At 33.6% G+C, this 23,816-nt stretch overlaps 1 protein-coding gene across 2 annotated transcripts in view; it reads left to right on the top strand.

Annotated features, from left to right (window-relative positions):
- LOC129225156 (WD repeat and FYVE domain-containing protein 2-like) overlaps positions 1 to 18,788 on the top strand; it is a 59,328-nt gene extending 40,540 nt beyond the window's left edge. For both annotated transcript variants that reach the window (XM_054859717.1, XM_054859716.1), the window contains exons 10-13: positions 1,260 to 1,361; positions 4,633 to 4,763; positions 12,691 to 12,799; positions 18,477 to 18,788. In XM_054859717.1, the coding sequence (XP_054715692.1) occupies positions 1,260 to 1,361; positions 4,633 to 4,763; positions 12,691 to 12,799; positions 18,477 to 18,524 (390 nt within the window). In that variant the 3' untranslated portion in view covers positions 18,525 to 18,788. The remainder of the gene's footprint in view (positions 1 to 1,259; positions 1,362 to 4,632; positions 4,764 to 12,690; positions 12,800 to 18,476) is intronic.
- Positions 18,789 to 23,816: the final 5,028 nt, after the last annotated feature.

Genomic DNA, 23,816 nt, shown 5'->3' with positions numbered 1-23,816 from the left:
ACCTTAGTTCAGATAATAAATATAGTAGCTGTGCCTAGTAGTTTATAATAAATGTAACATCTATTTGGGGGGGGGGGGTGACAAAATGTAGCTATTTTTTACTAATGTTGAATGCAAAGTTGATTGATGTAGAATATAGCATCCTCATGTATATAAGAGCCAAAATCACTAATGGAGTAACGCGCTGACGTCACCAACAATAAAACTAGCGATAAAATGGATGTACTTATGTCTGTCAATCCTACATTAGTAAGAAACCATAGGATATAAATAATTAGCCTATGGGCATTATTTTATTGTTGGAGCAGCTAAAATTCGTCACTTTCATTTTAAAAATGTAGTATCCCTAAAAACTAATAGATGTGTCCATTTCCACCAGTAAACGGAAAGTTAGCCTTGCCATCTTATCGTGGTCAGACTGTGGTTACGTTCGCATAGTGCTACCGGTTGACTTGTGACTAATTAGAGCGCTCTAACACAGCCACCGGTTAACTGGTTACTTCCAATGTCGTTCTAATAGCTTCATTGGTAGATTCACTGGTCGGCCGCAACATAAGCTAGTTGATTGAACCACGTGACATTTTTGACCAATAATAAGTGTTTTTCACCTGCATGTTATTCGTTTGCACAAGCAACCGCATATCAACCGAAAGTGTTCAATGAAGCATTGGTTAGTGAACAACCGATTAATAACTGCAGGCATCATTAGCTGTCATGTGATCAACCAACTGGGGTTTGTCCAGTAGCCCTATGCAAATGAAACCTGTATAAATAGATTCCTGTTCCGTATACAGCCATAAAATAATTTTGTCAGAAAAAAAAATTATTGACCAGTTTTAGAAGAGCACGTATCCCGACCTTGGTATGCAGGAAAGAAACGTTTTTATGCTCTCTTAAAAAATAGGGAAAATGTGACCCACGTTAGTCTGGCTTTGAGGTACAGATATTTATTGGAACACGTCGAATTTGAAGACCAATTCTCTGATAAAAAAGGCCATTTGCACCTCGTTATTAATGACGGGTTATTTTCTAGTTTGAAAAGATTTGAATAATATCACCCAACGATAAATAGGTTAACTGATTATGATGATATTCTCGCAATATTTGCATTTATGAATTAAAAAAATTTATTTTATATAGTTAGTATAATTGTAATACAAATGCTGTGTCTGTTTTTGAATTGTGTGCATATTATAATTATGTTCATTTAAAAATTGTACATCATCAAGAGTTTATAACTGCTTCTGAATGTATTTTAGACTCCTGAATGGGCAGACAGCGATTACTGTCAGCGTTGTAGTAAGCCATTCTTTTGGAATATCAAAGCAATGGTTGACCAAAAAACAATTGGAATACGCCAAGTAAGTTCATGCTTTATTTAGTGCTTACTTTGAATTGTATTGTTAACATAATTTTCTGTGTTTGTAAAAAAAAAAAATAATAATAATAATGATTCAGAGAGCCTATAGTCTTTGTAATGTACTTGAATCAGGGCTGTATGCAAGGGGGTGGTTTATAGGGTTCAAACCCCTTCTGAAATTTTTCATACAAAGAAATGGACATAAATAAATCCATTATTTTATTTTTTTATTTATTTTTCATTGACGAAAATATTATTGTTGTTATTATTATTTCAGTTTCATTTGTGAAATGAAATTAGTATGACTGAAAAATTGTATAAACTCATTGTGTGTTTATGATAGTTACTGAGAAATTCATTTATTATATAACAATATAGCATTTTGTAAGAACATCCCCTCCTTCCATTTAGATAATCTATTGTAACAAAAATCAATAGGATACACATGAAACAAAGTTTGATAGACCATATAAATGTTTCAAAGAATGTGTTTTAAAACCCCCTCTGAAACAAAAGTCTGGCCATGACTTGAATCACGGCCCAGACTTGAATCTCACAATAATTTGAAGCACAGACAAAAGTCTGCCAGAATTAAAACCCATGTAACTTGATTGACCCTAGACTAAAGTGACAAGACGATGATGGCCATTTTGGAAAATAATCACCCATAATTTGTACTCCTCAGCACGCCTGTCCTTTAGGGCTTTGAAAAATAAATGCTTTTACATATAAGTGGGTGCGGTTTTTGTTATTTTCTGGTAAAACTTGCATTGAGTATACCTCCCCCTCCCCCTGGAAAAAATGGAACTGCTCCCAGGCCCTTTTTTGCTTTAATCAGCATCCATACATTTAATGCTCGAATGAAATCTGTATGTTTGAAAAAATGGCAAACATAAAACAAAGTCACTAAGCACTCAGCTTGACTGTACATTGCTTGCCTTACTGGATATTTTATTCTTTTGTTTTCATGTTTTAATTTTTTTCACTTAATTTTAAAATTTAAAATAATTTTAGCAAATGTTTTGAAAAAAAAGAAAAAAAGAAAAGAAAATCCTATGGCTTGATAACATTGTGGTCTAAATTCACTTTTTTCCATTTGGAATGGTTGTTATCTTATACATGTTAACTTTCTTAGTATGCTGACTGATCTTTGAGAATGTTTGATAGGGTCCTTGGAAAGCATCGTGTTGTCCATAAAGTGTGCCGATTCTCGGTAGTTGGCCAAAAAGACAAGTCTAAATATGTCAAAACAATATGAAACAAATGGCATGCAAACACATAAGAAATGGCGCTTCAAGGACATTTGTAAAAGAATTTTAAACAATGTGGTAATTTTTGTCAGTGTTATACACCTTCGAACATTGCATTTTAGACATTTAATGTTTTCTTTTACTTGAAAGGCAAAATTGCTACACAACAAACAAGATGTGTGCTGTTTATGGTGAGGGTGCTGTTTCTGGAAGAACTACATAAGTAAAGTGGTTTGCTTAATTTAAAAACTGGTGATTTCAACCTTAAATATCAGGATGGTCCTTGTTGGTTCTCCACCATAGATGATTAGATGAAAACCATGATCGCGAATAGCCCATACTGAACACTCTCAGACTATAAGAAGTGTTAAATATGTCAAAATCTACCATCCATGAGCATTTTTTGAATTTGGACATGAGCTTTTTTATGCATGGATTCCCCACAATTTAATGAAGAGAAAACTGATGAGTTGCATTTTCATTTGAAACTCTCTCTATAAACGCAAAGAGAAGATATAGAAGGATAATGGAATGAACTACTTTTTGCCTCCTCAAAACCCAGTCTTCACATTCAAAGAAGGTCATGCTCTGTCTAGTGCAATTGAAAATGGACCAGTGTTACAAACTTTCACAAAACAATGAGGCGATAAAATCAGAGAAGTATTGTTCTCAGTGAGTCGAATCAAAGACAGCAATTGAACAAAATGGTTAGATGTAGCGAATCAAAAGGGCTTTACTTTTCAACTGGACAGTTCATGGAAACATCCGTCTTTTGTAACTCAACAAAACTTTTTGACTTTTGGTTGGGATGTTATAGTCAAGGGATTCTCAACTGCTGACCCAGTAGACCCCTACCGGTCCGCGGTCTTCAGATGTTTACCTCTCTGTGGTTTTGGATCCAAACAAAATGAAAAATTTATTCAGTATTTTTATGTTTATTCTAAAACTCTTTAATCCAGCTGTGTGTGTGAATGTTCTCATGCCTTGCAGTATATTTATTTTTAAAATTTACATTTTTAGTTTCCTGTTTTGGTAACCTTGTACTAGAAAGGTAGCAGTTGCATTGTTTTAAAATCTATGTCAGGCCTTATAGTATATTTATTTTGAAATTTTATATTTTTAGTTACGTGTATTGGCAAGAAAATGATTTTTTTGTTTTCAAAAGTTATTCTTATGATTTTGAAACAATAGCTTGCATTGCTTTTTCAAGGCAAGGAAAATGAACATCCTGTCATGCGCATTAGCTGTGGAGTTCAATCCTTTGTGATTTTTTTTAAAGGGTAGTTGCATGTTTTAGTAACGTATAACAATAATAGCTTTGTTTTCAATTAAATATTGTTGTGAATAAATGATTGCAACATTTTACTTTTTGCATATTTAGTAGTATTTTCATAACTAGTGAAGTGTTTGGTTAAAAATATTAAAAAAAAACTGTTCCAAAATTTGTTTTTGCAAATTTTGCTAGTTATGAAAAAAGTTGAAAAACGCATTCTACCCCATCCAGTTTACTCAACAGACATCACATCCTTTCATCCTTCTATTTCGACCATACAAAATTTCTCTAAGGGAAACAACTTTTATTCTGGTCGAGATAAAAAAACATTTAAAGAGGATTTTTACCAAAAAACCAGAGAAATTTTGGAATGATGGAATTTTTAAGTTGAATGAAAGTTATTTTACATTGAATTTCAATTGCATTTCTATATTTTGAGTTGTACAAGCAGTCTTTTTTGGATACATGCTCTGTGTATATACAGTTGGCTCTCTGTTTAACGACACTCTATCTAAGAACTTTCTCTATTTAAAGACAACTTTCTACGGTCCCGGATGCTCCACTATAGTTTTAAAAGTATTCTATTTAAGGACGCTTTCTTCTTAAGGACGACTTTTTGTGTTTCCTTGAAAGGCGTTAAATAGAGAGCAAACTGTATTTACTTAATCATTGATTGATTATTATGCTTAACAGTACTATGCATTAAAGCTTCTTAAATCATGTTCGCATTTCTAATAATTTTATTTTAGCACCATTGCCGCCGATGTGGGAAAGCTGTTTGTGACAAATGTAGCGGAAACCAGAGTAAAATTCCTATAATGGGTTATGAATTTGATGTCAGAGTATGTGACGAATGCCATACACTTATTACAGATGCTGAGTGAGTACTATTTTTATGCATCTCATAATGAATTAAATACACATGAATCAAATAAACTGAATTATTATTTTTCATTAAACCCACATACCAAACTAACATCACAGTTTCTTCAAAATTTTACTTATTTAGCAGCAAATGAGTTATTTATTTGGTTCAAAAACTGAAGGAAAAAAAGTTTCCCCTGACAATTGATTTTTTTTTTCTTTTTGATGTCATCCAATCAGTCCTTATTGAGTTTACAATTCCATTTTTGACATTTTTTTAATAATGTTGTAGGAGTAGAAGGCAATACTTGTAATAATCCATATGTCAATGCCACATTGCTGTTATAAAGAACAGCATTGACTTCGGAAATAAGATTTAGTTTTTCTTTAATTGAATTTTTTTCCTCATTTACTCATATTGCATAAGACTACAATTAAGAGTATAAGGATTAGCACTGGCAAGGCACAGAATGTATCACTTATTCCAGTATGTGCTTTAAATTCCTGTAAAAAACATGGTAAAACACTTTAAGCCTTTCTACGTGTTCCTTTGGAGTAGCTCCTTCGTATCTGCTCTATATGGTTTCCCCTTCTTTGACACTTTCGCTACATTAGACTGCACAATCCTTGGAAGGAGTATAAGAGAATTTCTTTGAATGGTCTGATACCTTGATTAGCTATTTGTGCTAATCTTAATTCTACTGAGTCAACATGAAAAAGCAAAATCTTTGTGGTGGAAAAGTGAGATATCATTCGAATTGTTAGAAAAACAAACCACCAACTTAAACAACAAAAAAAAAAATGAGGAAAAATTTAGGCCGATCGTATTTTAAGTGTTTCCGCAAAACTCCTGGACGTCTCAATGTTTGGTGCCTACGTGGAACACACAAAGAAAAAGTTTGACTTACCTCAATGTAGTGTAGACAAAATAAGCACAACTTTATAGCGTCACATGTGAAAATTTATTCCGATGATCATCACTTACACGACGAATATCAAGATCCTAGGGAGCTCCCGCGGAGTAATCAAACATGGAAGGGAATAAAAGATTAAAATGTGAAAAAATTAAGGTAAGTTAAGTTCAAAGTCCAATCTATTGCGGGGAATTAGGTTGTCACAGCAGAGGGATGTGCATCGTACATGGGGAGGCTAAAAAAAGGCACGGCCTGTTGTTGCAGCAATAGAATTCATCGTAGAGCCATCAGCGAGGGAGATGATGTTAAACCACATGGAGCTGGCCGCTATACCACGGCGATGACTGAGAAATCTCCATTACTCAGGAAGAAAATGGCGCAGCGGGAATCAGAACTAAATTCATGTCGACCCCGCGTACCGCTTTCACTATCCTGGTCTCTCCAGCTACAGGTGCATCACCAGCCCTTTTGATCTTATGCAATGGTCACCGTGTGAAAAAGAAAAGATTTTCATCCGTGCATGATCGGAGCTACTTCCACGTGGACGCGAACATTTTTCAATTTTTTTTTAGAAAATCTTGATTAAATACTGGATCACATTCTTAACTAAACTATCATTTTTTTAGAGAAACAGGGCTCTATGGCTCCTGTGCAATTATTTTACAATATACATCATTTTTTTTATGCCGATGCATCAAGATTTTGAATCGCGTCGCCATTTCATACGACCCTTCACAGGTCAAGAGTCCGCGCTCCTCACTACCCAACGCTCCGTCACGTATCACGGCTAGCACACGACTAATAACGAAAATTTTTGAGACATCCCAGCTAAAAACCCACGCGGTCGCGTGAAAAACAAATATTCATACGCGGCGTCACCTAGCGCAGCGAATGGGAACGCGGGAAAATGACATCACCTACTAGACCACGCCTACGGCCAATGAGCGAAAGAGGCGGGAGACAACGCATTGCGAGAGGAAGAAGGGAAAACATGGCCGTCAAAAACTCTGAAAAGACGCCATTAAATCAGAAAATGCGAACACATGAATTAAAAACGCGAATCTAAGAAAATATATGTGATTACTATATCACATTATACCCGGTGAAAGAGGAAAAAAAAAGGGAAAAAAAATTGAATTGTCCGCGAAAAAATTTTAAAACACTGCAACAACAAACCCACGCATTAACATATCATAAAAGACAAAAATTTACATAAAGGGTAAGTCAACATTTAAATGTCTAATGGAAAAAAAAAAAAAACCCAGTGAGATAGTCAATGACACAGAAAGACGGTTGCCAGAAAGTACCCACAAACACATGACCATATGACATACATATAAAACACGGGACTATATGACATACATCAAAAATACACGATACCACAAAATCACCAATAACATCAATAACAGACAAATTCATCACATGAATATTTAAAGTCCATATTATGATGACGTCAAAATCATTTTATCTGTAAAGAAAACACCAGACACATTTAAACAAAATTTTTACTTGTTTTCAAGATTGATCTTGACAAAATAACCCACGTGCAATGATATATTTGCACAAACACATGGCATAACAAAAATATTTAACATCTTAAATTTTTTGAATGTAGACTATACGATTTTTCTACGCAGGGCATTGATATGTGCATTGTTGCATTCAAATTTAACAGCAAAAACACAACAAAAATTGCATTTTTTTTTTGAACAAACAGAAAAAAGACACGATCAGTTAGAGAACACTATTGTTTCAGTATACAGTTAATATTTGACAAAATCAAGAACCATGGTTTAAGGAGACAAATTCGTGAAAAAGGTCATGTATTTACTTTGCACATTAATGTGGAAACTTTCTACACATAATGAAAACAAATAAAAACAAGTTTTAGCTAAACAATGTAGCTAGCATCACGGAAAAGTAAAACTTGAAAAAGGACAAAGTAAAATTCAAACAGCAATTTGCATAAAACAAATCATAGAGGACATGACACCACCATGAACATCAAATGACTATCACCAACCCCAATTCTCAATGCAGACTACAAAAAACAAAACAAATTTAAAAAAACAAAACATGATGATGCATGAGGGACCAAATGTTGCAAAAACCTAGGATAAAGTCACGACCAGCACAACTAAAATTGCAACAGAGGGTGCATCACATAAAATTTTAAACATTTCGATTACGTAAACAATACCTAGGTGCTTGAGGCACACTAGACTCAATTACATCAAATTCTAAATCAGTCCGACGTTTAGGTGCAAGGCGAAGGCGATTAATGTGCACTAAGAAAGGCTTAGCGGTGTCGTCACTTAATATTTTTATCTTGTAATTGACATCAGTCACTTTCTCGGTGATGGAGTAAGGCCCTAAAAATTTTGGTCGAAAGGTCGAAGAAGATTTTAAATAACAATATCCCCGATATTTAAAACTCTGAGCTTTGATTTATCCTTCTGTCTGGAATTTTGTGTCACATGAGCACGTTCCAATGCAGAGTACGCAGACTTATATGCAATTTTTAAATCATTCAAAATTTCAGTTATATAATGAGCAGTGTTCAAAAATTGTGGCTGAATCCCGGAATGTATCAAAAAACAAAGACAACTCACGCCCAAAATGCAAAAAATTAGTAGTGTATCCAGTTGACGAATGTTTAGAAGAATTATATACTGACTGATGAATTGCAATGGCATTATTTAGAGATACCCCTTTACTTCGTAATGTAAGGAGACTATTCTTGATTGACGTGTTCACTCCCTCAGAAACAGCTTTACAAGCCGGGTGATTAGGAGAAGAATGAGATTTTAATCCCTAGTGCTTTATTTAAGGTATGAAAAACATCAGAATCAAACTGCCGACCCAAATCAGAGAGCAAAAATGCCATTCTCCCATGAATGGAAATTTAGTTCAACAAATGTTTGGTAACAGTATTGGCCATTAAGTTACTCAATGGATACAAAGTGAGATGTTTTGAAAAGTGGTCAACAACTGTTAAAATATGCCCAAAATCTTTTATAGGACCCAAAATGTCGACACTCACAAATTCAGCAGGGCGACGAGGAATCCACATATTCTGTAAAGGGGCGGGTTTAGGTGAATAAGGCTTGAATTTAATACATTCGTGACAACTCAACACATAATTTTGCACATCAGAAAACATTCCCTTCCAAAAATACTTTGCAGACACAATTTCATATGTTTTTTTTACACCAATGTGAGACATGTGAGCAATCTTCAAAATTTTACCTTTTAAACTAGACGGAACAACAATTTGATAAGAAGACTTATTTTGGATGTGCATCAATAACCCAGAAGGCTGTGAAATATAAAAATATTGATAACACTTTGGATGAGCTAAAGAAGCAGAATTTAGGCATGAAACAATTTCCTGGATATTAGTGGGTTTGCACTGCTCTGGCCCTGTGTATGTAAAGCATTAGTCATTGAAAGATGGGATCCCTCAAGCATACAAAAAATTTTGTGGGCTTTGTTAACCAATTCTTGAAATTCAGCGGTATCGCAGTCAATCAATTTATCTTTAAGGCATTTTGGAACAGCCTGAATAAACTGCATACTCTTAATATGAGACAAAGCCTTATCATCTTTCAATTTTGTGTATGCCTGATGAGCCGCTCTTTCGATCCTATGAGCAAGGCTGAGCATATTTTCGCCCTGGATGCGTGTGATGGTCTGAAATTGTGCCAAAGACCCAGACGACATCACTGGTAATGAAAAAAATGCACACGACTTTTCACATGCTTCATCAAATTTTACAATTGCCATACAACTTGGGTTTGTTTGAAAATAAAATTGTGCTGACCCCGTGAGTTTAGTTTTCAAAAACAAAAGGGCAGTAGCATCATCCCATCGATTAATCTCTTTCATTTGGCTCACTTGCAACAAAAACCACTCCAAACTTTCAGGATCCCCAGCAAAAGCTGTAATGGGAAAATTTATAGATCTGTTATTGTTGGGCATATTTATCCCGTCGTCGGATTGACTATCATTGGCCATTTTGCCTCGCCTAACAGAATTACTTTCTAATAGTCCAAAAGGTGGTGGAAGTCCACGAGTTCGAAGACTGTAACACCCCTTAGTGGTAGGATCCACGATGCCAAATTAGAGATTACACAAATAAAAAAAGAGCTCAAGTATCTTTAACAACTGCTCAGATGGGTAATTGAAAACCATAAAAACATAATAAACAAATTCTGGCAACAGTAATTCTGTGCATGCAATAACACAAATGTGTGCAAAAAATACAAAATACTTTCAAAACCAAAACTTTCCCCCCATTAATAAATGGAACACAATAATGTTGTCATAAAACATACTACACAGCATATCAAAAATACACTAGATCATATTATGCAATATAACAAAAGAACAATTAAAATCTCAAATGTTTTTGCACACATTTATCTCACTAAAAATAATTCCATGTAAGCACCAAAACACTGGTCAAAGGGCACCACTTGTGGTGGAAAAGTGAGATATCATTCAAATTGTTAGAAAAACAAACCACCAACGTAAACAAAAAAAAAAAAGAGGAAAAATTTAGGCCGATCGTATTTTAAGTGTTTCCGCAAAACTCCAGGATGACTCAATGTTTGGTGCCTACGTGGAACACACAAAGAAAAAGTTTGACTTACCTCAATGTAATGTAGACAAAATAAGCACAACTTTATCGCGTCACATGTGAAAATTTATTCCCATGATCATCACTTACACGACGAATATCAAGATCCTAGGGAGCTCCCGCAGAGTAATCAAACATGGAAGGGAATAAAAGATTGAAATGTGAAAAAATTAAGGTAAGTTAAGTTCAAAGTCCAGTCTATTGCGGGGAATTAGGTTGCACAGCAGAGGGATGTGCATCGTACATGGGGAGGCTAAAAAAAGGCACGGCCTGTTGTTGCAGCGATAGAATTCATCGTAGAGCCATCAGCGAGGGAGATGATGTTAAACCACATGGAGCTGGCCGCTATACCACGGCGATGACTGAGAAATCTCCATTACTCAGGAAGAAAATGGCGCAATGGGAATCAGAACTAAATTCATGTCGACCGCGCGTACCGCTTTCACTATCCTGGTCTCTCCAGCTACAGGTGCATCACCAGCCCTTTTGATCTTATGCAATGGTCACCGTGTGAAAAAGAAAAGATTTTCATCCGTGCATGAACGGAGCTACTTCCACGTGGACGCGAACATTTTTCAATTTTTTTTTAGAAAATCTTGATTAAATACTGGATCACATTCTTAACTAAACTATCATTTTTTTAGAGAAACAGGGCTCTATGGCTCCTGTGCAATTATTTTACAATATACATCATTTTTTTTATGCCGATGCATCAAGATTTTGAATCGCCGTCGTCGCCATTTCATACGACCCTTCACAGGTCAAGAGTCCGCGCTCCTCACTACCCAACGCTCCGTCACGTATCACGGCTAGCACACGACTAATCACGAAAATTTTTGAGACATCCCAGCTAAAAACCCACGCGGTCGCGTGAAAAACAAATATTCATATGCGGCGTCACCTAGCGCAGCGAATGGGAACGCGGGAAAATGACATCACCTACTAGACCACGCCTACGGCCAATGAGCGAAAGAGTGGGGAGACAACGCATCGCGGGAGGAAGAAGGGAAAACACGGCCGCCAAAAACTCTGAAAAGACGCCATTAAATCAGAAAATGCGAACACATGAATAGAAGAAAATATATGTGATTACTATGTCACAATCTGAATCTTGAAATAACTGTTGATACAGTGACCTTTGCTTCATTGCTGCAGAATTTTTATTAGAACTTTGTGCGACTGTGTTATGATTAACAGAAAATTAGCAGAATTTAAACTGTTTTAAATTGCCAGGACAGAAAGAAATTCAATGACTTTTCTTCAGTTTTTATTTTGAAAAAGAAAAACTGTGTTTTAAAAATACTCTTTGATTATTATCCCGTTCCATAACCACACATTTACATCGACATTTGCATTCAGTTTAATTTTAATTGATTAAATTAATTTTATAACTACTAATATTTTTCGTTGTTTTCAGCAATAATTAAAAAACAGATTTTAAGTATTGTTTAGTTTGCTCACTTATAATCTGTTTTCTTCATTAAAATATAAAATTGTGAATATGCCTAAGTCAGGCGCAGAAAGAACACGAGCTTGGCACAAGAGAAAATCTGCAAGTGAAGTGTCAGTTCAGAATGGGAAAAAAAAAAGAAAACACGAGTTTCACTTCTGTCTTGTCTTTTTTTACACACAATTTTTTTATTGTAAATTATAATATTTTTAATGTTATTAATTAAACACGTGCATTTTAACATCTTAACTTTTCATCGATTTAAAATATTAATGTTTTACATTACTGCTTCAACGTTTGACATAAAGATTTGCTTCAAATTTTTAATGTGGTAGATTTAAAGTTATAAACATATGTTTTATTCATTTGCATATTTTTATACAATGTACTCTCAATAATTCGGAGTCTCATGGGAACAAGGGGCCGGCTAAAACCTTCAAGTAATCGGTAGTTCGAGTTATTGGAAGTTCCTTTCCTAGCGTTTTCAAGAATAATTTTTATTTTATTTTCAAGAATAGTGCGTGTCATTAAAGGATTTATCAAGAATTGTTTGGATAAAATTAGTTATTGGTACTGCAAAAAAATATCTTTACAGAGAATAAATTTTTATTCAGATACTTCGAAAAAAGAAGTTATTTTTGCTTGCTTACATTTTTTCTTATCACATCTTAAAACTTCATTAAAGTTGTAAACATAATTCAACTTATTCACGTTTCTGGAACATTCCAGGAACTGCAGTAAAATATTTGCAAAATCTGATACTTGCTGCACAAGCAAGACTGCTAAAAGACAGCAAGCGTATTTCTAAAATTAATTTTTATTGTGGTGCTTGGTTTCATAGAATTAGGCTTTATCATTTTGTTTTTCTTCTTTGAAGTTTTATTTATATATTTTTCCCGTGATACTAATTTGCTTAATTTTTATTTTAATTCCTTAGCCGAGTATCATTAGCTTCATTCCATGATGCAAGGCACAGCATAATGCATATGGACTTAGATGAGACTAGGTCTCATTTACTTACTGTTGGAGCTGATAAAGTCATTAAGGTAGGTACTTCCTGTGCTTACATGTCCAAGTTAATTTATTTATTTTAATATATGCATTAAAAAATTGAAAAAAAAAAAGTACACCAAGACTATACAAAGGATTTTTTTTTTTTTTTCGAAATTTTGACCTGTAAAGAAGTTGACCACCTGCCTAAGTTAACCAGTGGTATTAACTAAGTAATTCAGTGGTAATTAACACCAACTTTTCAGGTACATAATATGTTCTATCTCATGTACATATCAACCTATATAAGTTAACCGCCTAAGTTGTCAACCTAAGTACCATCAAAAGTGGTCAACTTACACAGGTTTCTTTGTACATAGCTATAAAATGTTATTTATTTCCTATGTGCTAAAAATATTTTTAATGTGATTGCTATTAAAAATATCATTTAAGAATGAAGTTTTATACACGTAGAAACATGGTTGAGTGTATGTGGTGGAGCCGATTGCTTGTTATTTGAACAGGATGTGTAAAGTATTTTGAATAATTGAACTGAAAAAAATACAGTCCTGGCAAAGAAAAAAGAGCCAGCAAAATATTTTTTCATATCTTCAAGAGAAATTCATATCTGTTTTCTGCAGAGTAGGTTATATTCCGTGCATAGTAAAGGGTACTGTTTTTAGAACTTTAAATTGGCAACAGTTTGATATATGTGCCATTTTGATAGCTGTCACTTGTAAAGTGTTGAGTTTGGTTTGCCATTTCATCATGAATCGACTGACACTTGAACAACGCCTACAAATTGTGCAGATTTTTTACGGAAAAACATAGTTCAGTTTGAGAAACTCATTGCTCTTTTCATCCATTTTATGTTCGTGCCCGTGAATTGATTTGCAAGATCATGCAATTTAACACCACTGGACTATTTTTTGTGGGGCTATCAGGGGTCGAAGTAGTCCTATATATCCTATATTTCCTATATTTTCAAAAAAAGCATCAAAATCGTCCTATATTTCCTATATTTTTCAAAAATATCCTATATTTCCTATGTTCCCGTTTTATACCAAATATATCTTTTAAAAAGAACGGTAAATAAACTTTCTGACATCGGATTTTTCGCTGAAAGTACGTGCCCAAACGAATTTCAAATTAAAGAACTCAACTGACTAAATTCTGCTACAGGCATCATCTCTCATTGGCTACAGCAATGTGACGTCACTCTATAGTGGGTGGAGTTTCGAGAACTAATGCTGAAGTTGGTTTTAGAATTTTGCATTTGGGGGGGGGGGCAACAGCTGTTAGTTTTGTTTTCCGTCATGGTTTTCGTTTCCGTTGGTATAATTTTGCGTTCAGTGCATTTTCTGGTCGGAATGTTCTAATTTTCTTTTTGCAATCTTTTCTTTTTGTGGAATTTTGGGATCGTGGAATGGTTAGTTCCTTACATAGACTAATAATAAGAGTAGACCGAGCTATGGCAACCCTTTTGCTGCTCATAAACCAAACCATGTGACTAGTGGATTTCCTAGCAACAGCGGGCGTTGATCGCAGCAGACGATCAACAATAAATAAAATAAATTGAATTGATGGAACACGGAAGAATGATCTTTAATGGAGTCCGATTTGTCAATTTGTTATTCTAAGTTGTAAAAATTTTGTCAATATAGTGAGTTTTTCGTTTAGATAGTACTGTGCATTTTCTTTATTCAATTTCAATAACTCTCGAAGTAATTAAAGATACAAGCGCCCAAAAAGAATCGGCAAACGGTAAGATTTTTACCTACAATTTCAATTTAAGATACCGATTAGTACATTTTTACCTTGACGCAAAACGTTTACGCCATTACGTTTACGCCAACGCTGACCTAGCAGTTCCGAATGAAATAAAAGTTACTGAAAACTGTGATCAAAAATTAATTACTAATGTCAAAATAATGCATAACTAAAAGAAAAACAGTTCAATTTCAGCACCTGGAAAAAAATTATAATGAAAACACATTACGTCTTAAAATACATGCATTTCGTGTGGAGCTGTTGAACCAGGAGGACATTAATTCTACAAATTTTGGTGCATGGTGCACTAAAGGAAAAGATGATTTTACCGCTTTTTGCCGTTTTTGCAACTGTTCAGTGCCCATAAGCAATAGTGGATTTTCGCAATTGAGGCAGCATGCTAAAACATTCAAGCATAAAGAAAACTGAAAAACGTCAGAAGGATCCTTCTCAAGCTCTGTTTGTTCTTAATACAAGTGGTAAAGGGTTCAGTTTAGATATAAAATCTAAGAGCAGTGGAATTAGTACGTGGGTCATGAGTAAGGAAGAAAAAATAAAAATTATCTTTGTTCAAATTTTGTTTAGTTATTTAGTCTATAAAGTACACCTTTTCAAAAATTATTCTTTCAACTACAGGAAAGTCATTATAGATGTAAGGTATTTTGTTGAGGTTTTTTTTAAACAAAATCATTGATAAGAATAACTGAATAATATATGATATGTATTATTTCTTTTTTCATAGCAAAAATATTTATATAATGTGTCCTATATTTGTCCTATATTTTTTGTGGAAAATGTCCTATATGTGACAAGTCGGTCACTTCTACCCCTGGGCTATGTAAAGTCACTGGTCTACACCGATAAACCAGACAATCCACGCCTTGGAAGAGAACATTTGTCACGTTATCACTGATATACGGCCTTCATTGCTGTTAAAAGTGATAAAAAATTGGACTTTCTGCGAGCCAGCCATATGCCAAAAATCATATTTAAATAAAAATGGCAAAAAATCATCTTTCGAATAAAGCCAATTCATGGTAATAGCACCATTTAACTCTGTTGTATTTGAACATAAAGTTCTATACCTCTAAAAGAAACACCTTTTATTATCTTCTTTTTGGAGAGTCATTGAAATACTACTTGCCTAAGTTGTCGATCTTTCTGAATTTTCAACACAGCTGAATTTTTTGCTAGTTGCCATGTAAACTTGGCTGTGATATAATGCAAGTAAAAAATTGCTTTTTCGCACATGTACTGTAAAAATGTAGTCCTCTAAATGCTTATATTTTATTAAATATTAGGTATGAATATTTGATAAGGTAAGTTTCTCTTGCACATTTTCAAGTTTTTTGTAAGTTTGGTAGAAAACTGTTATGATCCATAAACATAAGATAAAAATCGGTCTAATACTATTCTTCTACTGTAACCTTTGTGGTGGAAATGTGGTTAATTCTTTCGAATTTGTTAGAGAAACATGAACCACCAATTTAAATAAAAAAAAACAAATGAGGAAAAAAATTTAGGCAGATTGTAGTTTAAGTGTTTCCGCAAAACTCCAGGACGTCTCAATGTTTGGTGCCTACGTGGAACACAGAGAAAAGGTTTGACTTACCCCCATGTAGTGGAGACACAATAAGCACAACTCATTTCGCGTCACATGTGAAAATTTATTCCGATGATCATCACTTACACGACGAATATCAAGATCCTAGGGAGCTCCCGCGGCGTAATCAAAACATGGAAGGGAAAATAAAAGATTACAATATGAAAAATTTATGTAAGTTAAGTTCACAGTCCAGTCTATTGCAGGGAATTATGTTGTCACAGCAGAGGGATGTGCGTTGTACATGGGGAGGCTAAAAAAAGGCGCGGCCTGCTGTTGCAGTGAAAGAACTCATCGTAGAGACATCAGCGAGGAAGATGATGTAAAACCACATGGAGCTGGCCGCTATACCACGGCGATGACTGAGAAATCTCATTATTCAGGAAAAAAAATGGCGCAGCGGGAATCAGAACTAAATTCATGTCGACCGCGCGTACCGCTTTCACTATCAGGGTTTCACAAGCTACAGGTGCATCACCAGCCTTCTCTGATCATATGCAATGATCATCGAGTAAAAAAGATAGGGTTTTCATCCGTGCATGATCGGAGCTACTTCCACGTGGACGCGAACATTTTTCAATCTTTTTTTAGAAAATCTTGATTAAATACAGGATCTCATTCGTAACTAAACTATCATTTTTTTAGAGAAACAGGGCTCTAAGGCTCCTGTGCAATTATTTTACTATTTACATCATTTTTTATGCCGATGCATCAAGATTTTGCATCGCAGTCGTCGCCATTGCATCCGACCCATTCTCAGGTCAAGCGTCCGCGCTCCTAACTACCCAACGCTCCATCACATATCACGGCTAGCACACGACTCTCTACGAAAACTTTCATGAGACATCAAGCTAAAAACCCACGCGGTCGCGTGAAAAACAGATATCCATACGCGGCGTCACCAAGCGCAGCGAATGGGAACGCGGGAAAATGACATCACATACAAGACCACGCTTACGGCCAATGAGCGAAAAAGGCGGGAGACAACACATCACGGGAGGAAGAAGGGAAAACATGGCCGCCAAAAACTCGGAAACGACGCCATTAAATAAAAAATCAGAACACATGAATTAAAAACGCGAATCTAAGAAAATATATGTGATTATTATATCACAACCTTAATAAAGAAGTTGTTACTCAGAAGTTAAATAACTGTTTTTGCTACCTTATCACTATTTTTTAACACGCTTTTATTAGCTTCACCTGTATGTATCTTGTAACAGAATCTTGCAGCTCAAATTTCGCCCACTTCCTGCGATCAGATTCTTTTAAAATTTGGCAAACAACCTCAGACCCGATGACAATGCAATATTCTATAATCAAATTAATTAACTCTTTTAATTGTTAGTTTCCTCCAATTTTAATCAATATTTTGGCATAAATCCAACAATGTGAAAAAGGGAAAAAAATTTAAAATACTTTAAAAAATGCTTGCAAAAATTATTTAAAAATATCTACAAAAACCTTTAGTTTTTCTGCATCAGACAAAATTTGTTAAAATGTTCAGGTAATTAGAACATGAAATATAATTGTTTTTAACTAATTTCATGCCAAAATTTAGGTGAGCCTTCAACTGGAAATTCATTGCTGATCAGACCATTGTTGAACAAAGCTTTTATTCAAACGCATCTCAAATGTTCAAAGTAATGTAGATATGATTTCCGCACACATACATCGATGACTGAGATGGATTTGCTGGATTAGACAATTACTCTACAGGCAATTTATCAGCGAAATTGAATGTTTTTAGAGCTCGGCTATTACACTTTAAGGGGTACAGTTGCTCTTTTTGGTGTTCGGGAGACCACGTTTCAAATGCCACCTGAGACCTTTAGTCACTTTTTTTGGGCAAATTTCATGAATATAAAAGATTTTGAACAATGTTGAAATGAATATTTTCTCGTAAAACAAGTTCAACTAAAAAAAAAATAAAAAAATAGTTTAAAAAACTAAAAAAAAAAACACGCTTTTGTAGCAAAATGAACTAAAAAGTGAAAAAAAATCTTTGGATGATAGTAGTTGACCAATCACTTAATTTTAATGTAATACAAAAAAACGTGGGGGCTTCTTATCAGTTGTCTTGAATTTCTTCCATTTTTTGTCCATGCAAAAATGTAAATAGACAGCACCCCACGGTTTTTTGTATTACATTAAAACTAAGTGATTGGTCAGCTACTATCATCCAAAGATTATTTTTCACTTTTTAGTTCATTTTGCTACGAAAGCATGTTTTTTTAGTTTTTTAAACTATTGTTTTATTTTTAATTTTATTTTACCAGGTATGTGAAGCATCTAGTGCAAATAAATATCAATCTTGTCAATTTAAAATTGCTAAAATTCACTTTTTTCCCTCTCTTCAGTTGTGGGATGTGAGCAGTTTATTACATCATTCAGTATCCCAAGTCTGACATCTCATTTCATGTGGCTGATGGGAAAAAAAAAGGGAAATTTGGAAGTTGTCACTTCCAAATTGAATCAAAAATGGCTCCTGCATTCCTCCTAATCTAGCCAGTGGTGGACCACAGTTTTCTACATGTTGGATGAAACTCTAATTTCATTAGCAGCAGTTTATAAACTTTTGAAATTTTGTTTAGTTAAGTATCTTTGAAAAAAAATTGAAGTTCAGATTTATTTGTAAGAATTTGAAATGGAAATATATATTTTATAATTAATTCTTGGATTTTTTTTTCCTAAACAGTTATCACATGCTGATATCACAAACATACATATTTAAAAGCACATCAATTTTTGACATAATCACATGTACAGAAGATGCATTAAATGGTGATGACCACAGTTTTTACTGTTGAATATTTTTGTAGGTTTGGATAAGTAAGACGTTCTTCAGGAGTATTTTTGTTTTAATCTCCCCCCTCTTTTAACGCTTTTAATACTTATTTTACAGCCTCATGCACAAAAACTTAGCTTGTACCAGGAAAGAAATGTTCATGAAATACTTCATATAAATATTTATATTTTAACAAAAATAAGATTTTAAACATTAAACCTCCTAGATTTGATCTCCATAAAAGAGCTTTATTTTTAAGACTAGTAAGTCCAAATCAGTATTTCCATTATTATTTAAATATAAATGCATACTTGGGGAAAATCATGCGATGAATTAAAATATGTTCATATGTAGAATTAGGCCTTTGTACTCGTGTATCAGATGTAGCAAGACTTCAATGTGTAAAAGTTGTTTTACATATGTGTACTGTTAATGAATGCCTTAGTCATATTAAATTTCATAGATTCTCAAATCTCTTTACCGAAACATAAAATTGCTATGCACAACACTGACAACCTTTACATAGGCAAAAACTTTATTTGAAAACTTATGTGTTTAATAGAAGTCTTTCGTATATTATACATTGAATATTTTACAAACTATTAAGTTTTCATTCATATCTAGGATTGAATGTCAGAAGCACTACAGAAATCCGTTGCAATTTTTTAAAATCCTTAATATATCGTCGCCTTAAAGCAACAGTGGGATATCTTGCTGTCATTCTTAGGATCAGATTTTTCTGTTGCTCTGAGGCGAGGATACACTCTGAGTACATTCAGAACCACTAAACTAATTTTACTGAAAACCAACTGAAATATAAAGCTGAATCTAGAATGTAATATTGTGCCGGTGTTAAGGGATCAATCTACACCCAAATTTTTTTTAATATACCGGAAAACCTTTTCAATCCTATTCCTAGTATCATATAAGAAAAAATTCTGATGAAACAGTACTAATCGGCAGTTCAATTTTAAGAAAATGTCCCTGTAGCTATAAAAATGACAGTAAATATTTATTTGAAGTGTAATACATTGCATGCAATGATAGAAAGTAGGTAAATAATCGTCGAGAAAAATATTTTAGTATCTATAAATTTGAAAAGAAATCAAAAGCATGGTATATTCTCAGACTCTTTTGGGAAAACTAAATATTTATTAAAATTAAATATTTTACTCAAAGTTATTTAATTTGTCACAACATGCAAACATTTAATGCTATTTTACAGCTGCAGAGACATTTTTATACCATATAAATGTATTTTACAATTGGAAATGCCCTCTTGTAACTTTTAAAAATATACTTTGCATTCCAATAAGAAAACGTAATTCATTCATGGATGTTTTTATACCAAGTTATTTGCAATCATGTATTAATTTTAATTTGAAGAATGTAAAATCTTGTGCTAAGAATCAGTCTAATCTGGGGGCCAAATTTTACATATAATAGATGGATTTTGAGCTAGCTTTCCTATAAAAAAAATTGTTTTCGGTCCACCTCTGACATCAGAACATATAATCCTGGCTTTAACCGTGTTGTTTTCTACTTGTCTTGTTATTGATGAACATTTGTTCTGTATAATTCTGTTGAATGTGTAAAGAATAATCTATTCCAGGCTTTCATGTTTGTGCTTCTATGTTATGTACAACTAGTGTTGAGATAATTGTGTATTACTAGTACTCATACTTTAAATTGCCTATTTATGTTTGAAAATTACCTAGATTCAAGATTTAAATTCCTTAAAATTATTTCAACTGTGAATAAATAATTTTTCAGAAAAACTTAAAAACATGTAACAATAAAAAACATGTTGCAAAAACCTGTAAACCCTTCTTTCCAGGAAGTTTATTTGTAAAAAAATAGTTTGTCGAAAGTGAAACAGGACATAAAGACAGAATACCATGTTATAAATTATTTTGTAAATTACATAGAAACAAAATTGGGCTATATATTTTGTGCAATAAATGTATATTTTACAAAAAAATTGATTCTTTTTTTAACCTATACTTCAATATCAAGTATAAGAATAATTTTGATAAATATTCAAACACTTAGAGTACAATTTATTTCAGCTATGAACATATTAAAAGAAAAGAGCTACATTCAATTCTTGATTTTGATTCTATTTAACACTCACTACATAACGAAGAATTAGCCCTGCTCCTCTTTAAACCTGTACATTGAGTTTTCGGAATAATCCTGCACTTGTAACTTGAATACATTACTTAAGTCTATTTCAAGGGGAGACAATATATCTGAAATCTTGGTGGTACTTTAATTTTGGATTTGAAGTCCATTGATTTTTGAGAGCAGTCAGAAGTTGTGTAGAAAAGAACTCTTCTGACATAAGCATTTGCATTGCCTTCTTACTTGGGGGAGAATCCTCCTCCTAATCAGTGAAATAGAACCTAGGGAAAAGTGTGTTTACAATGCACTGATCACTAACACACAGTGGTTGGAAGTAGCGCGCTTCAAGTAGCAACACTACTGTAGTAGCTACATTTTTCAGTAGTTTGTAGTGTACTGCACTACGTTAAAAAAAAAAAAAAAGTAGAGCAACGAGTAGTTCGACACAAAAAAAGTAGTTTGCGGCGATTTCTTAAAACTACTTTTCTAAAAAGAAAAGGAAAGAGGTAAACGAATGTGACTGGTGCAAGTTTTACGAAAGTAAAAACTTGCAATAATCAGCTTCGTAAGATTCTGTAAAATATGAGCTAACTTCCGACGCATTATTTTGACATCATATGTTCTGTTTGACGGCATTTGTTTCTTAGGTATTGAAATTTTCACATTTCCCCGATATTCGCCTTGAATAGAGCATGGCTTAGAAAGAAAAGAACAAGCAATATAACTGCCAATTTAGTTCCTCGTTTGTGTTTTCCGGCAGCAGAGAATGTCCCGTGGATGAATACTTCAGATGTCAATGAAATTATTGTGCCATTATCAACCTATATAGAAGCTACTGTGAATGATATAGAAGAGGATGATATTGAACTGCCCTGGCCCGCTAACAATAAATATTACTGTGTTACAGAAATTTTTCTGTTTCATGCAAACTTTGCCCTCTAAGCAAAAAACTTTCTGTAATAATGTCATTCGCATATATTGCCAAATTTTAACTTAGGCGTTACTCAAAAAAAAACTCGCTACATAGCCATCTCAAGTAAATCGAATCGTATTGCAACGCGAGTCCACTATTGTTTAAAATTGCACATTGAAGTAAAGTAAGCATTCTTAGTTATTTTTAACCGACTTCAAAAAGGAGGCGGTTATCAGTTCATACCGTATGTATGTTTTTTTTTTTTTGTTTGTCCACTCATAGCGTCTCACCTAGTGAACCGATTTTGATGATTCTTTTTTTAATGGATAGAGGATGGCTCAACTTAGGTCCCATTACTTTGTTTGACCATATTTGTTCTTTAGATAAAAAGTTATGAGCAAAAAACAGTAAATTTCCCTATTAAATGATTAAAATCATATTGTAGCGAAGTTCGCTCTTTTCATCCGAGGATAACGGTGGTTCAGTGGTAGAATTCTCGTCTCCCACACGAGCAACCCGGGTTCAAATCCCGACTAGGACAAAATGAATGTTACTAAAATTTCGTTTCTACTGTTTCCCGTATTTTCTCGAATGTTCTATTAATTTCTGTATCTTTTAAAGTCTGGAAAGTTCCAGCACTTTTTCAAGTTGTATATAAGGAGATGTAACGTTCATTCGTGGTTCTGAATAAAGATCTCGAGTTGAGACTAACGAGTATTCGCTTCATTTGGCTTTCACATTGTCTTCGCTATTTTCATCTACGCGACAATATGAAACTCATTGTTATAAAAGTTTGGTGCCATATAACTGTAACATTAATAGTAATTGTAATGATAATTTTGAATAAAGGCTTTTCTAAAGCAATACAGTGATATAGAGCCGCACTTCTTACTAGGTAACTTCTTACTTTTACTGAACTATCTACATTTACACTAAAAAGAATGAAATAAAAAAATTTTGAAAAAAAAAAATAGAACCGACTTCAAAATTGCTCTAAAAAGTGAAAAATAATTTTATTCTTTAAACACCATCGATAATACTTTTAAACATAATTTCTGAAGTTGGCGCAAAAACAAAAAGTAAAATCCATTGTAACCATGCTTCGTTCATATTTTTATCAAAAAATCATCCAAACTTAGGAACGAAACATTTATATCGTTACTCAGATATGCTGTCATCAATGCGTAATGCATGTGGTAGTGAAGAAACTGGTCCTGGTTAAATTTATACTTGTAGTTGAGTTATGGCTGTGAATGATTTTATCGATCGTTTTTGCGCCAACTTTTTTTTTTTTTCAAAATTTTTTTATTAATATTTCGGATACCTTTTAATTTTGATTATTAATACTAGTACTAGTATTTGGGACATTTTCCCTATTTCTTTATTTTTTCTATTTTACTGATTGAGTGTTGATTTTTTAACATAGTTAAAAGTCAATTATTAACTGCTGATGTAAGTTTTTGAGGTATTCGGTAAAATTGAAAAATGCTATTTCATCTTATCAGTGGTGCAAGAAAGGAGATGATGTCCAGGTCCAGACCCCTAGCTTGAAGCTCAAAATCAATTATTTCCAACAAAATATAAGTTCCTATAAAATTAACTCCTATAATGAAAATTCAAGTTTTTCTCTTTTTTTTTGAAGATGTTTTTCATCAACTAAATCAATTTTATCTATGTGCATGTCTATGCAAAATTTTAACCAAATTACGGCTATTTATTTACATTTTCAAGAAGCCGAGTTGTAATTTTTTAATCAAATATTCAGGTAGGAAAAAATTAAAAATTCTTTCAACTTTCAAATTCTATCTTGCAGTGAATATTTGTAAAAATGTTTGAAATGACAAATTGGCTCAGAAAAGAAAAAATTAATAATTC

The sequence above is a fragment of the Uloborus diversus genome, chromosome 6, assembly GCF_026930045.1.
Source record: "Uloborus diversus isolate 005 chromosome 6, Udiv.v.3.1, whole genome shotgun sequence".
NCBI classification, from domain to species: Eukaryota; Metazoa; Arthropoda; class Arachnida; order Araneae; family Uloboridae; genus Uloborus; species Uloborus diversus.
This window is presented reverse-complemented; position numbering and strand designations above follow the sequence as displayed.